At 33.3% G+C, this 17,485-nt stretch overlaps 1 protein-coding gene across 2 annotated transcripts in view; it reads right to left on the reverse strand.

Moving 5' to 3' along the window:
• The window catches only part of LOC126734995 (uncharacterized), a 62,807-nt gene that overhangs the window by 24,091 nt on the left and 21,231 nt on the right, over window positions 1-17,485 (reverse strand). For both annotated transcript variants that reach the window (XM_050438864.1, XM_050438863.1), the window contains exons 3-6: window positions 14,013-14,444; window positions 7,874-7,961; window positions 7,612-7,822; window positions 5,397-5,562 (exon numbers count right to left, since the gene is read on the reverse strand). In XM_050438864.1, the coding sequence (XP_050294821.1) occupies window positions 5,397-5,562; window positions 7,612-7,822; window positions 7,874-7,961; window positions 14,013-14,444 (897 nt within the window). The remainder of the gene's footprint in view (window positions 1-5,396; window positions 5,563-7,611; window positions 7,823-7,873; window positions 7,962-14,012; window positions 14,445-17,485) is intronic.

A 17,485-nucleotide genomic window follows, 5' to 3' on the forward strand; every position in this document is an offset into this window, starting at 1 on the left:
AAGAGGGCGCAACTAAAAATTAAATAAAACAAACGTCTTTTTCTCCGAAAACTTAAATATTAACTTATACTTTTCATATTATTTTTAGTAAGCCTGGATAATTTGCTATAGTTTTGGTTTATGAATTATTGACTACGAACGATAGTAGGGGTGGGGGAAGCTATTGAAAGTGGAATCATTAAAATCGATGTAAATTCTAAACCACTTATTCAATTTGAGCAATTCAAAATTTATTTGCAAGATAAATGTAGCTGCTTTAAAAGTCTGATCTCATCACTACCCTATAGTTCCTAATAAAACCGCCAGAGGGCGCAATTTGTGATAATTCCAGTTTTTTTCATTTTGCTCTAAAAATTCAAATTGAATGGTATATTTTTGACATCATATTTAAAAAGTAGATAAAATTTACAAAAATACTGTGAAAACCGCACGATGATATCTTTGCTTGTTTTAAAGTTATAGCGAAGTAAAAAAGTCTTTTACGCACCGAGTCCAAACTTATGTACCGCCATCTAGCGCTCGGCCTTAGTATGTCTAGTTAACGTATAATAGGCGGCAAAAACAAAAGAAACTTTTAAAAAGGATTGTATGGAAACGCCAAATATTTATTAGACGGCCAGTTTAAATCTGTTTTCAATTTTCTTTGAATGAAGCTGTGGATTTGATTCAGGTTTTCTTTGAGTGCTTTTAAAATGCAGCAATAGCTGAAAGACAGTATGCCCTTCGGTATCCAGATCGCCGCCATTATGGCAGAAGAATTTTTCCACGGTTGGTACAGCGACTATGCGATACTGGGAGTTTTAGTCGGCCCAAATTTAGAAGGCGTCGCTCTACTGGAAGAACTGAAGAAGACATTATTAATGTGTTGGCCTACGTAGAGTTTAATAGGCATATTGGAACTCGTGGGTTATCTTTAGATTTGGGAATAACTCGAACTACTGTTCAAAATATACTTAAAGGCCACAGGTAACACATCTTTTTATTATAATTTTCTTCTCGAAGGCATTTCTTTTTATTTTAAGGCTACACCCTTTCCATATAATCCTACACCAAGCTCTAAACGAACATGATTTTGAGCGCCGAATTGAATTTTGCCAATGGATACTAGCAATGATTCGCGAAAACAGGGCTTTTTTGTCACAGATTCTGTGGACCGATGAAGTCAGTTTTTGTAGCGATGGGAAAGTCAACAGGCATAATATGCATTATTAGAAGAAAATTCTCGTTGGATGCGAGAAGTCCAGCACCAAGGCCGCTGGAGTGTAAACGTGTGGTGTGGCATTATCGGAATGAAAATTATTGGTCCTTATTAGTTTGATGGCACATTAACCGGTAATGTTTTTTTTCATTTTTTAACAAATTCCTTGCCTATTTTAATGGAAGATTTGATATTGGACGGGTGCCCAGCAAATTTTTCCCGTTTGGTGCGGCATCATATAAATAATTACTTTCAAGGGCGCTGGATCGGAAGGGGGAGTCTATATCCTTGGCCGGCCAGGTCACTCGATTTAACTAATTTTTAGTTATGGGGTCGTTTAAAAGATATTGTGTACCAAACTCCACCTACAACAAGACATGATATGGAAAACAGAATCCGTGGTGCAATAAATGAAATATCAGCTGCTGAAATCGAAACAGCAGTTTTATCCTCCCAAAGAAGATTGGAAGCTTGTTTGGAATGTGATGGAAAGCAGTTTGAACACCTATCGAGGCATTAAATACCAAATATGTTTGGATTTAAAATCGGTCCTTTTCAGGACCATAATTTAAATATAAAAAAAAATTCGTTAATAAAATTATTCGCCTTAGGAAAGTCACATAAACTTAGTTATTCTGTGATACATAGGTATTATTAATTTATAATTTATCAATCAATTATTACTTTAATAATTTATTAATTATGACAACAGTTGTGGTAATACTAATTAGAGATTTTTATCAGCGATTTTAATGATTCCACTTTCAATAGCTTCCCCCACCCCCACTTTCGTTCGTACGTCAATAATTCGTAAACCAAAATGATAGCAAATTATTTAGGCTTACTAAAAATAATATTAAAAGTATAAGTTAATATTTAACTTTTCGAAGAAAAAGAGGTTTCTCTTATTTAATGTTTAGTTGCGCCATCTTGCGGTGAAATACGGAACTTAAAAATTATTTCCAGAATTTTCTCATGGCCACTTTTATAATAATAAAAAAAATTCCATTGTTGCCAGATGTACAGGTTCTGAGATACAGCCGCTTACCTCGCTTATTTGGCCACCCGGTACAGGGAGCTGAGAGAAGTTCACATCATTGGTGTTGAGTCATGGAAAGTCATTTCATTTGCGTTTGTTTATCTATTGAGGTTTGAGTTATTTTACTCAGTATGAAACACACAGTTACAGTTATGAAATATCAGCCTTGTTCCGTTTTGAGCGGGCTAATCAAAACGGAACAAGGCTGATATTTCATATACTGCTTGGTAAAAAAAAATCGTTCAGATCCGTCGATATGAAAATATTTTAGATGCTTTAGCTGATACTCCTTCAAGGAGCACTCGAAAGTTAGCCGCTCAGCTTAATACATCAAAAACAATAATACATAAATTACTTCAAGAACAGCTATTATACCCATCATCTACAAAAATTGCATGTAGCCATTCGTATTACGATTGATTGAAAAACTTTATTTGAAATCCCTTCAGAATAATCTTCTGGATTTAATAGAGCATTTTCCACTTGCGATCGGCTGAAACATGTCTTTTATGCATGATGGAGCCTCACCTTATTTCAGCGTTGCTGTAAGGAATAATCTGAATAACGTTTTTTCCAAACCGTTGGATAGATAGAGGAGGATACATTACTGGCCTCTTCGGTCTCCTGATCTAACGCCATTAGATTTTTCCATATGGGGTCTCCTCATAACCTTGGTGTATTTAACTTCTGTCGATACTCGGGAGGAAGTTTTACAGATAATCAGGATTCATTGTGATGTGATAAGGAACAAGGCAGGGTTGTTGTGGCGAGTACAGCAGTTCACGATCCGTCGTACCCGCGAGTGTATCAGACGTCAAGGAGCCCAAATTAAATCTGCTTATGAAGTTTTTTTTTTATTATTTTGAATTATTACCTTCTTTATTTATAACATTCTTTTTTCAGGTTGTTTTTTCGTTTTAAGAAAAACATAGGTTTACATTTTTTTAAACAATTTCGTAAGGTGCCTTTCTAAGAATCCCACTGCTTTTTTGAAAACATGTACTTTTTCAGATGAAACAACTTAAAATGAAATCGCTGAAAAAAAAACATATCATCTTTTTCAAATTAAATAAAACAGTGATTCCTTAGTTATTTCTTTTTCTCCAGAACGAACGGTTGTAATTTTATCGATAATAAACAAGAGTTGTTTTTCTTTAGTTTATGAAAAGTAGCTATCCATATTTATTATTGCAGAGCCCTTATCATACAGGGTGTTAAACAGTTAAGCATTATAATATACAACCTAGGCCGCCCCTGGTAAAATAAACAAAGTAAATATTTTTTAGTGATTTCGTTTTAGGTAGTGTTGATCACGTAAAATTTTCATTAAATTATACCAGGTACTTCAAAAGTTATTCAAGAAAACGATTTTCAGCGGCGCTTTTATGTCCTAGGGGGGGCCTATGGGAAATTTTTTATACCTGAATCTGAAAGATTGGCCACATTTTACAAATAATTATGAGCAATGACGATATTGTTTCAATATAAATGTCGAAAGTACAAAAATATTTTAAATTTTCTTTTTAAACATCTGATATAGCCACAGTGTTTATCACGTATGCCTTTCAGAAATTCGCAAGTGTGATCTTTTTAGATACGATCCTCTGAGATATAATGTCTTCTTCTTCTTCTTCTTCATCAAGACGCAGACCTTTCCATTCCTGTGGATCTTGAACTGGTTGTCCCTAGTTTCTACCACCTTCCTACCGACCTTCCTGATATGACCCAGCGCTTTAAAATTATCGATTCGGGGAACAGAGCACATACCCGACGGTTTTCCCGAATCTCCAACTCGTGCTAGCAGATGGCGCCTCGTAGCAGAACCATTAAACTAGCAAGTCCAAATTCGGAATAGTGTACACCTGTTATCAGAGTCATCGAAGCCTCTCGGTCTCTGTGATTAGGTTACGCAATAAATAGCACGAGTGTGGAGAGCTCATTTACAGTGGTACCTTCTTAGTGTTCAGACCATTTACATCGTAGTATTGTCAATTTAAAGAGAAGCATTGTGGCATTTTGCACGTTTTTAAAGATTTCTGTGTAGATGTGTTGTTTAAAATACGGGTAAAAAAATATTAATAGGACAAAGTCATAAGATAATTAACAAGATATTGAATTTTATTCAGGCAGACAGAAGCAAGGTAAATTATTATGCATGCCAATAAAATACGTTTTTTTTTTTAGTTTTTTTTGTTAGGTAATGATGTTAGGTTGACGATAAAATGATCATCGTCATCATTGACGATGATCATGATGACAGAGATGACGATGATTAATTGAATTTTGCGAAATTCAATTAATCAAATTTATTACTTTTGAAAGTTGCAAGATCACAGAGACTTGGATCTTTGGAAGGATACGCAGTGCCAAGAAGAGGAATGCTTTTAACGATAAAAGTTTTGAATATCCAATTATTATATAAATGAAAATCCTATTGAGTTGAAAATTTCATTTAATAAATGTTAATTTTAATATCATCGTTATACAGCGTGGCCAAAAATTAAATTAAATAGAAAGGGGGGGGGGTCATGCGATACATCGTTTGAACCTCCCAGTGAATGCTTTATGGTCCTAGAGTATTAACTCATTACTTCTACCCATAGCAAAATGGCAGCCTTTCAAAATCTTATTTTTCGCAGTTTCATTCATTTTTATTTTATTTACAACACCTGTTCAGGTGTAATTTGTTTGTAGAGTTTTTTTATTTTTTTTTAGTTTTTTTTGACATTAACAAATTTTCATTTACTCGTTTTTCAACGGGAGGACAAATATATCTTCAAGTAACCTACTACAGATTGAGTTATAGAAGAATTAATAAACTTAGAAGATCGACTGATACTAATAGATCAAGAGACGGTGTGTCTGGAGTGGAGAAATTAAATAAAAGAGAAGGAATCCATGACTTAACTATTGAAAACATAAAACCTATAATTTGTAAATATGATTGTGCTATTTAGCATTCTCATTAATACTTAGAATATATTATAACATTTTATTATTGTAAATATTTCAATCTTCCTTACACAAAGGCTCATCTGCACTTATCAGATGCCAAGATACTTAGGCTAATGATGAAACTATATGAGTATTTATTATGTATACTTAAAAAGAGATTTATACCTAAAATAAATCAATCAAATTAATATTTTTATATCTTACCTTTGGTTATAATAGAGCATGTGACAAATCCAAAAAAATGTTTTCGAACATTTTAAGGGCCACGACTGGATATCATTCGGAAACTTATTGATCTCTCGAGAAGTTATTAATTCGATATCACGCGCCATTACTCCTTGTCGATTTAAAAAGTCATGTAAAACTAAATCTAAAAAAAATGTTAATACAAGAGTAAAATAAGGTTAATGTAAAACCTTGTAAAACTAAAAGGTGGTAGCGTTTATCCTTGATTAAAGAGTAGGAGTACCGTAATAAGAAGTAGGACTAGTAAGTCCTACCTTTCAAGCCATGCTTTTATACAGGGAGTTAGTATTTAGGGTTCTTCCAATAATAATACGGGCAAGATAATAAAAAAATTACAGTTTTAAAATATTTGTTTGCTTTCGACTGCTCGGCTTTTACAACATGGTAAGTGAGTAAGTCACCTTGTGTTCGTCCTGAACTGTAAGTGTGATTGAACTGTAAGTCGCGATCAAAATGAAATTTAAAAAGCAATACGATAGAAAATCAAGGATTTTCTGGTATTTGCTATTTTTTTCTAGAACACGAAATTGTATTTCATTTCCGAAAGTGGTCACTTAAAGGATCACCCTGTATACGGTGGTAAAAGTAAATCAAAATCTATGACTGATATTGTATTTTTTATTAAGCCCATTGCTTAATACAAGTATGATGTTAATGTGTGGTTTTCTGGGTTTGAATCAACCTTAGATATATGTACATACTCAATATATACAGATTTTTCCAAAGCTTTTGATCGGGTTAACCATGGGGTATTCTTGCAGAAGCTTAGGGCTTTAGGTATTGTGGGGCCTCTTCTTCAGTGGATCTCGGGATTCATCAGAGGTAGAACCCAGATTGTTAATCTTGGAGGTACATATTCCTCTGAAATTTTTGTGCCATCTGGGGTGCCATAGGGCTCTCACTCGGGCCCTGTTTTGTTTTGCCTCTTTTTGATTGATTTAGTTTGGAAACTTGAAAATTGTCGTGTGCTAATGTTTGCTAATGATGTGAAGCTATTTAGGCTTATCACATCCCTTTCTGATGCTGTGATCCTGCAAAAAGACCTCAATTTGTTCTTTGATTGGTGTCACTTGAATAGAATGTCCCTTAATATCAATAAGTGCCATAAGATTACTTTTTCTAAGCAAAGAAACTAATGTAGCAATTGGTGTCAAAACAGAGGTTTCTGACTTAGGAATATTTATTGACTCCAGGTTGTCTTTTAAAAGTCACATCAATCAGATGACTGTTAGGGCAATGAAAATGCTGGGTCTTATCCAACGGTCTACAACTGATTTGTCTTTGTTTACTTTTAGATTACTTTATTGCTCTCTTGTTAGGCCCATCTTGGAGTATGGCTCAATTGTGTGGTCCCCGTCATATAACTGCTACATTGAGCAGATTGAAAAAACTCAAAATAAATTTTTAAGGGTGGCGGCTTTTAGATGTGGTTACAGGAGACAGGAGTATTACTATCAGTGGGTCAGGGATAACCTGAACTTACCCACATTAGAGTCACGAAGAACATTACTCGACTTATGTTTTATGCATAAGGTTTTAAATGCTACTATAGATTGTCCCGAGTTATTGTCTCTTTTTAAACTTAGGGTGCCTTCCAGATTGAATAGATAATCAGAAATATTTTCAGTCCCATTCCACCATACCAATTATGGCATTAATGAGCCAATTACACGAATGGCTCGAAGTGCTAATGGTCTGTCAGGACAGATAAACTTTTTTGACTCTAGGATAACATCGTTTAAGGGGCAGTTAAAGAATATTATTTCATAGGGGCTTTAATTAATTAACTCATCTACACCTTTCACTGATTTATAGATAGTTTTGTATCTGAATATATATGTTTGTATGGGTATGCTATGTAACACTTGTGTAAATGGATTCCGTTAATAAATAAATAAATAAATAATTAATTAATAAGATTAAAGATGATTATTAAAGTACTATTTTTATTCCTTAAATCTGAAAAAAGAAAAACATATTCAGGAGAAAAAATGTTTAAGCGGGTGCGATCATTATGCGTCCATACTATGCGTGTTTTTCTCTAGCAAGAACCAAACAAACAACCTTGAAATGTTTCTTTTGGCGCTTTTTGAAGAGAAATCTTCAATTTGTTTATTCCCATAAGTTATTAAAATTTAGACTTATATAAATACTTAAATATTAGTAACCATACCTAGTAGGAGTCTTGCATCGGGCCCAATATTATAAGTACAACAAAGCACAATTAACTTTGGTGTAAGATCCATAAGATTCATTTTTAATTTCGTGATTATTTTTTGATACTTTGTCACCTGAGAATGAAAACGTACAGAGCTACCGACTTTCATAAAAATTGTATACATGTTTTTAATCACAAGTCTAACAGCTGCTTCATCTCCTATATGCTGAAAAAGAACATTATAAATTGTATGGTTAAAAAAAGTAAATTATCTTACTTTAGTTTGAACGTTTCTTAGTATCTTTGTAGAGTCCTCTAACAGCCATACAGCGCTAGCATTAAATGCTACTGACTCCAATGGGAATCTAAGATTTAAAAAAATCACCATTTAATACAGCAATAAATAAGAATTATTTATTTCAAAGCTTACAAATCGAAACTCATAAATTAAGACAAAAGTGACTTGCAACCAAATTATTGAAAACTTACCACGAGACATTACTTGCTAACGCAAGATGTTAAACTTAGCTAAATATCAGTTCCTTAAAATAAAAGGTTATACTAAAATGTACTTGAGCACTTTGCAGTAAATTGTAGCTATATTATTCATAAACATTATATTATAAATAAGCTATATTCTTTCTTGTTCCTTTTTTTTCAATTTCCATTGATATCTATTATATATAAAATTACTTTTAGTATTCACATAATTGTGAATAATAAAATCAGGATATTATATATTATTTTTATAGATGTTATTTGGGTCAAAAGATGGTTTTTTTGACTACGCATATTTTTTTTTTTTTAATTTAGTTTAAGCAGCTGGAAAGTGAATCATTGCTAGTAGTGAAAAAGTACATATGTATTGCCCCCGCTTGCATTGAACAATACTAAAGCTTTTTTTAATAACGAATTTCTGAATTTCTTCTGGAGCAGTTTCATAAATGATAAGTCGTCCAGATAAATGAGAAAAAGGGAAAATCCTTGAAACTATTTAACATGAGAAGACAGAAAAAACGTTTTATTTTTGTAAAAAGCCGATTAAATAAATTATATATTCGAGTTAATTTTGACTAGAAAAGTCGACTTTATATGTCTACTTAAATGCATTATTTAGGTCGTAGAAATAAATGTAAATAAGAATTTGAATACAAGTGTATACAGGATGATTGATGGTACTTTAGACGTTTACGGAGAATGAAAACTAGAATTTTGTTTTAAATTTCGCATCATGGGTTTTAGCTAGTGATCTAACGATTAAAAATATTTTTAGCAATGCAGCATTGCCGCTTATACCAAAAAGTAGTAGCAACTTTGTCATTTTAAACAGAATATCCTGTATATTATTTTATTTTTTGATTCGCTATCGTTTTATGATTTTTTTATAAGGTATTCCTATATCTATTCTTAGTGGTTTTCGAGAAATTAATTACTTTCATTTTTTTTGACCAAAACATAGCTCTAAATAAATTTTTATCACTACGGGACTGGAACGCGCAGAACATTGAAATTATAAGCGTAACTTACGGTATTGTACATTAGTCTTCACTATAAAAATTTGTTCTACAATATACAGAGTTGGGAAAAATTTAGTGATTTTACCGCTAGATACAAAAATTGTGAAAAATGCATTTTTTAATGAAACCCCTGTATATTATAACATATTCAAAAAAGAAAATTGAAATCCGCGCAAAATCTGAAGGTATTTGTGGAGTTTAATGACCCGTCGTAAATGAAAAAAGCTATTTGATTGTCTTTTAGTAAACAAAAAATATTAAAACTTAATTTTTCTTGAAATCCCATTTCCTTAACCGCATGTGGATTTTGATTAGCCCAAAAATTTTGATTTCTTCTATTTAATACCTTCTCTAGAAAACTCACTGTTTCATCTGTCTATAAATTTTTTTTAGAAACTTTGGATTCTCGCCTTCAGTGCGTGTCAGAAGTGTTTCACAATATCGAACGCGACGTTGGTAATCATCCAGTTTCAGCTGATGTACTTTTGAAATTTAAAGGGATGCATATTATTATCGTCCAGAATTTTTTGCACAGAATAATAGGTTAGACCTAAATCATCTCCTGCACTCCGGATGGAAGCTTGTGGATATGCGTGAAAGTAAAGTAGGCTAAAACATTCACAATGTTGTCCTTATCAGACGCTACAGGGTTGGGTAAACTTGTATCGCTTTTAACTTGTGAACCAAATTGTATAAAGTTATTTTGTATTCGCACAAATTTTCGTTTATCAATTTTCTGCATGTTCTTGCTACAATTTTGTTAAATCCTCATGAGTACCATGATTATTCTACTTCTTAATATAAGCATAGCTTATAAATATTTAGATTTTAAAGAATAAACAAAGTTTTGTTAAAATGTTAATATGTCATTTAATAACATTCCATAAGTGTTTCCAAAGTATATTGGCATTTGAGAATCTTGATTAATAAGTGCAAAATGCACACTTTTATTATCTCTATTTAACAATAACTTATTCAATAAGAACCAGAGCTCAGATCGTTGTTATGCCGCTACACGTCTATCCAGATAGACGTGTGGTATAGCCAGATTTTGCGTATCCATGGAGAATAAGATCAGCGAAGAAGGTGAATTCTAAATTTTTAGTATTCTCGTTACAAATGTAGTATATGTAATGAGAATGAGAGCAAAAATAGTATTGGTCCTAATACCGAAACTTTTTGCTCCATCGCTTTGACAACAGTTAGCAACTTTGCAAGTGATGCAATGTGCAATGCAAAGTTACCCTCGGCCTTAGACAGTACCTTATGCAAATAGCCACTGACCCTTTCTCTTGGCCATCCTGGATTTGGGATAGCACGGTTCTTATGCTCACATTGCTATCGTCAATATCCAGTACAAATTTTACTTCACGTAAGGGATAACTCAGGTGCGCACCTATGCTTGTCAGAGCCTCCTTTAGGTGGTCGAAAGCTTTCTGAGAGTTTTGCGCTGTTGCCAAATCACTCCACGTAGCGTTGGTAGTAAGTGTATAATCCCAAGAAGCTGCGTAGCTCAATCTTGTCTTTGGGAACTGGCTAGGCTAATTTTTGATAGTATTTGACAGGACCTTTGCCTTGTCAACTGAAACTCCTTAACTGGAAAGGAGGTGACCGAGATACTGCATAGCTCTTTGACATAGATGATATTTATTTGGGTTCAACTTTACTTTGGAATCTCGTAGTCTCAGGAACACTTATTTTAGATTTGTCCTATGCCTCTCAAATGATTTTCCTACCACAATAACAATAATGTTATCAATGTTAACTAGACAAGTCTTCCAGGACAGTTCTTCTAAAATCATTTCCATCAGTCATTCAAGAGTGGCAAGAGCATTGCAAAGTCCAAATGGCATTAAGCTAAATTGTCATAAAACCCATTGTGAAACCTCATTTCGACGTCATGACGCCTTTCTTGACCAGAGTATGGTCATCAATGTTATCAGCCTCCTCTCTCTTGGCCAGGTAGTCTTCGAGCTGTCTGCTGGATGGGACGAGCATTTTTCGTATTGATTTTGTGCTGGATTATGTTGGTCCCTCTTTCTTCCCACCATCAAAAACATCCCTAACGACAATATCAGCTTTTTCCTTTCGGACTGGCTTTCTGGTTAGTTTCTACATGTGCAACTTGCCGAAGTATTGTTAAAACAGCAGAGCAGTATTTTAACTCCAATTTACCTTTCTTAAATAACACAAAAAAGCAATAACTTACTTTTCTAAACCCTTTCTTAAACAATTGACATTAATTGCCCTCATAGTAATACCCGTTCCAGCACATACAGGGTGTTGCACCGCCAGGCGAGACATAGGAAATCTCATGTATTTATTAATAGGGTCAAATATTGGCTCTCCTAATTATTTTAGAGAAAAAAATGTATTAGAGTAGTTCGAAGAGCACTATAATTTGAAACCCACAAGATAACTTTTAATTTTGTAGGTTTGCCCGTTTAGAAGTTATTGGCGAAAATCTTGATGAAAATTTTGTCTTTTTTAACGCCTCGCACTTACAAGTATCACTCAAGGTGAAAAAGTTAGGTAAGGGTAAACTCCCAAGTAAAGTTGTCATAATAAAATTGTGCCTTTAATTAAATCATTATTGAAAATTCGTACGATCGGACACATGCACATAAATTATTATAATATAAACCATGAAATGTTAAAAAAAACTTTAAGACTTTACTTTTTCATGAAAAATAATTTAATAAACCTAAAATATTAACTTAAAAAAATCTTATAACAAATGTTGAAGTATTCCTCCGTAACCCGCTGAGCAATGACCCAAATGGTCGTAAAACTCATTTCCAACATTCTCTAATTAATAAACTGAAATTTTGTTACATTCCATCGAAATCAACCATCCATTTGATACCAAATCTCCTGATTTCCCCCAGCAAGATAATTTTGGCGAAATTGTTCCTCAAGTAGTTCTAAATAATAACTTACATTTAAATTTCGATTAACAAAGAATGGTTCTAAAATGGAGTGTCCGAAAATCCCTGCCCAAACATTAAACATAACTTTCTGTGGATATTGAGTTCGTGTTGTTACATATTTATGCTGATTTTCTTTATCCCAATACTGATAATTTTGAACGTTAGGTTCATTGTTTAAAGTAACTGCAAGATTTCTTGTACTTATTTTTCCTTCATTTTCTTCCACATATAAAAAAACCTGCAAATATCTATCATTTTCTTCGTTTTCTTAGCTTTGATGATTGTTCCTCATTGTTTTCCTCACATTTGCAATTAACTATTGCCTTGATAAAACCATTAAACCATTAGTACTTTTTCTTCAGTAGTGTAGCCCATAGCCGCGTTTTTTAATGTAGAATTTTAATGCAGTGAACTTATTATCACAAATTATTTAATGTTCATCACCAGTCAAGGTAATACATTTTGGCTGGCATACTTGAGGCTTGCTGAATACAGGTCGACGATCGCCGCTTCGCATCGATATTGTTTAGTTTTCCGGATTGACGGGAGTGAAACTAGCGCCTTCTGGAAAGTTTCTTTTTATATGACCTGCTTTGCCACATTTTCAACACTCCTCCGGTTCTGGCGGCTACGTCCTCCAATCGTTGCAATTTTGTTTTGAACTTATTGGATTCTGTCTTCCATCAATGAAAGATACTCCTCCGGTCCTGGCGGCTACGTCTTCCAATCGTTGTAATTTTGTTTTGAACTTATTGGATTCTGTCTTCCATCAATGAAAGATACTGCTTTTTTAGTAAAGAAAATTTTTCTAGAATTTCTTTTTGTTTTCTAGGATTTTTGCAACCTGGCATAATTCGCTTTTAGGGTGGCAGATTTTTCTTCCAATTTTTCATAATTTTCCAGCAAATTAGCTTCCTTGTCAGCGAAATTTTTTTGCAACTTAATTTCCATCTTTCCAGAATTTCTCAGCAATTAATTTTTTAACCCTTAGAACATTTAGCCGATATCGTTTGCAATAACAAAAACAAAGTTGTCCGAGTCATCGCATTCTTCAAGTAATGCGGTACGGGGCTGCTCCTGCATGTCTGCTTTCTTTCCTGTCAAATCGCAGTCCCTTTTTCAGATCAGCAATTTTTAAATCCATTAGCTTTTCTATTTTCATACACTTAAATCCGATTTATTTCAGTTCATTATTATTTATTTTTCAGCAATGTCTATTTGACTGACGTCCAATTCAGACCCTCTACACCTGACACCAACGTCGTGTTTTTACCTTTCGCTAAGGTGTGAATAAAAATACCTGATGCACAAAAATCGTCAACTGATTTATTTTACACGTACAATTTAAATATGATGACTTAGCAATTACTAGAAATATCTATTTACACTGTGTTTATTTACTACTATTTATGTCTATTTAATAGTCGCGCCATTGTTCCGACTTAAACTGGCCTCCTGGCGGCGAGGGCGTCTATACTAACTAGACCTTGGTACCGGATGATTCACAAACACACGTGTGTCCAGAGATATCGTGCGGTGTGCCCGCTTGCGCCACCGCTATGATTCCGGAATAAGGCAGAACTGCTGATATATTCGCAGCGTTTTCAATATCGTTATATTATTAATCAGAAAGAGTAGTATTATATTATTTGGAATTTGTTTTGTTTTCAGAAAAAAAAATTAAGGTTTATATTGCTTTATATTTTTAACAATGGTCAATCAATATTATAGTATTACAGGTTTATTGGTACTTTTAACTTTTTGACCATCAATATCCCTAACATTTGAAAGCAAGACGTGAATTAAAACTTGCAGTCATAGTTACGAAAGTTAACCTTTAGTTTTGAAATAGCCTTCAATTAAAATTTTTTACGAAGGTCTAATTTACTTAGTACTAGCCGCATCTTATTTAAAATAAGTGAATTTAATCATACATTTTATTAAAATTACTATATTAAAAAATACTTACGTTTGTAAAATGTAATCCGATATGTAGTGAACTTCTTTATCCGCTTGAACATTTTTAAAGTTTTCAAGGATTTCTGCTAATAACACATCTATCTCGTCAAAGTCATAGCTTTTAGATGTTAAAAGCTTTAAAATGATAGGTTTACACATAGACGCAAAGTAATTAGAAAATATTTCCAAATCTGAGACACACAGCAATAATTCAATGAGTGCCTTAACGTTTGGATAAATGTCATCTGTTATGTTACATTCTGTCAATCCTCTGAGTAGTTTGTCTAATAGCATAAGTAATCCAGCCAATAAGTCGGAATCATTGATATTATTAAAATCTGATATCATTGACGTCGCAAAGTTTAACGTATATCGAACAGCTTTCGTATTGGCATAAAACGATTCTATCTGGCTTATCTCCAATAAAATGGGAAGGCATTGTCTAAAACAAAAACACACAAAAAATCAAATAAAGTAAATCGTATCACATCTCTATTAGATAAAATAAATGCTATTAAGTAATAGCAAATGATTATGTAAAAACAATTTTTATATAAAAGCAATAAACCTAATATGCAATTTTATATTATATATACTAAAATATATAATATAAATATAACCTCAAATGAAATATATTTTTACTTGTTTACTCAGAAATAATACTTATCAGCCAGATTTTTTGAGTCATTTAAAGTAAAAATATTTGAAATTAATTATGTAACTGATGTACAGGATATTTATAAAAAGTACATTGGTGAATATTGGTATTATTATTGTTAATAATAATAATAATAATAATATTAATTATTAATATTATTATTATTCTTATTATATAACGCTTTTTATTTAGATTAAGTGCAAATGAAACATGTTCCTCTGGGGAAATTCATGTTATGTCTTTCATTGTTAATGTATGAATGAAAATAAAAATAATTACATTGCATATCTCTTTCCATGTTTGTCTTGAAGGAAATCGAAAAAATCTTTTATTAATGTTTTTCAGAACCATTTAAAATATACATATTGTTACATGAAGGATATTTACAAGAAAATTTTAATCAATTTTTTAACCCATTTACGCCTTACCGTCCTTTTAAAAGGATTTTAAAAAGAAACCCGTATTTTTCTGATTCAGCTGACGGTTTGAAGATGTCGCCAGTGTCACATTATATTTAGTTAACATCTTAAACAAGGTCAATCGCGAATGTTAGGATTTTGTTAATTTTTGGATCGATAGTGACGAATAAAATACGCTGTGTTTCTAGTGATTTTGCAATGAGTGACTGAAGGTAAGATATGTTAAAACTCGTTTATTTTTTCGTTCTTGTTTTGATTGTTTTTAACAAATAACATAACATACTGACCGTTTTATATATTTGTGGTTATGTTTCACACTTCTTGATCAATCCAGGAGCGTTCAATTAAACGAGTCCTTTTAAAAGGACGGTAGGATTATATACTACTATGTGGTTTTTTACAGGTATTGGAAAAAGCCACTAATAATGGCAGAACTCTTAGAGGAATTGGAGAATAACTCTACGTCGGACATTCCTACAGGCATTACAATTTTTCCACCCGAAAATGCCAACGAAAACTGCGATACCGATGAAGATTCTGGGGCTGAAGACGATGTAGTACCAAATAATTTACCCCGAGTGCAACTAAGGGCCCCGGCGGAAATTGAATTTGACGTAGAAGGTGAAGACGACTGGGACAGTGATGACGATCTACCATTGTCCACTTTTGTTGAAAGGCGACCTAAACACATAAAGACGTTTGACTATACTTTCAATAAAGATTTAGAGTCTACGTTTATGCAGTGGCAATCAGTTCAAACTGCACAAAGCAATCGTTCCCCTGGAAATATTTTCAAGCTGTTCTTTGATGAGAACTTGGTAGGAGAAATTGTCAATTTTACCAATATTTATGCACAGCAAATAAAAATCGCCCCGGTAACGTTACTGCAGACGAGATGTACTGCTTCATAGGTGTGTTACTTGTCAGTGGATATACAACTGTTCCAAGGCGACATATGTATTGGCAAAATTGCAACGATACCCAGAATAAACTTATATTAGCTGCTATTTCCAGAGATAGATTTCAATTCATAGTGAGTAATCTTCATTGCAGTGATAATACTTCCCTTGATAAAAAAGACAAGTACTTTAAACTGCGTCCTCTTTTCAAGAGCCTAAATGAGACATAGCGGTAAGCAATTTATTCGAGGCAAGCCTATAAGGTGGGGGTATAAATTTTGGATAGGTACCCTACGCCTTGGATACAATGTTTATTTTGTTCCCTACCAAGATGCGTCGACAACAATTCCGGACAAATATAAACACCTGGGTTTGGGAGCGTCAGTTGTTCTCCAATATGCAGATGTTTTACAGAAAATGCCTTACCAGCCCTTTCACATATTTTTCGACAATTTTTTTACATCTTTGTCACTTCTAAAGGAGCTAAAATTGAGGAAAATCAGGGCAACTGGTACTATACGTAAAAACCGGATCCCACAATCTCCATTTAGCAATGCGGCAGTTCTGAAGAAAAAGACACGAGGTACATTTGAATGGGGTGTTGCTGATAATGAAATCGCATTATGCAAATGGAATGACAACAGCGTTGTTACTTTAGCCACCAATGCATGTTCAGTTTTGCCAGTAAATAAGGTCAAACGATTTTCACAGGCTGAAAAAAAGCGTGTTTATATAGATCAGCCTCAATTGATCAAGGCATACAACGAAAATATGGGAGGTGTAGACCGTAGTGACCAAAACATAAGCCAATATAGAGTTTCAGTACGAGGTAAAAAGTGGTATTTTCCGTTATTTTCTCACTGTGTAGACATGGCCTCACAAAACTCGTGGCAACTCCATAGGAATAATGGTGGTACTCTTGACCAACTACTTCAGTTTAGAAGGGACCTAGGGACACAGCTGCTCGAAACGTACAGGAAAACAACTAAGAGAGGACCTTCGAAATTGCCAAAAACTGCATTCCAATTCTCACGTTACGATAGACTAGATCATTTAGTTACATATCACGAGAGTCAGCGGAAATGTGCTGTGTGCCACAAAAAAGCAAATTTCGTGTGCCAAAAATGTGAAGTTGGTCTTCACCCAAAAAACTATTTTGTGGACTATCATACAAATTAGTTTTTAAGTTTAAGTTTTAAGTATTTTGCTAAGCATTTTGTAAGATATATAAACATATTTTTAAGTCTTTACTTATTTTTCTAATAGTAGCCCTTTATCCTACCGTCCTTTTAAAAGAACCGCCGTTTTTTCCAAAACTGGAAATTGAAAAAAAAATCATGATTTTTTCTCGACTTATGGGACCTTCTATTGACCGTTTTTAAGAAAAAAATATACAAATTCGGAAAAATATAGTTTCAGGGTCAAATGGGTTAATTGTGGAAAATAAAATGAGAGGCTAAACATTTTGTAATATGTATTTGTAATTATCAGGTTGTCAATTAAATAT

This window comes from Anthonomus grandis, chromosome 4, assembly GCF_022605725.1.
Source record: "Anthonomus grandis grandis chromosome 4, icAntGran1.3, whole genome shotgun sequence".
Lineage (NCBI taxonomy): Eukaryota > Metazoa > Arthropoda > Insecta > Coleoptera > Curculionidae > Anthonomus > Anthonomus grandis.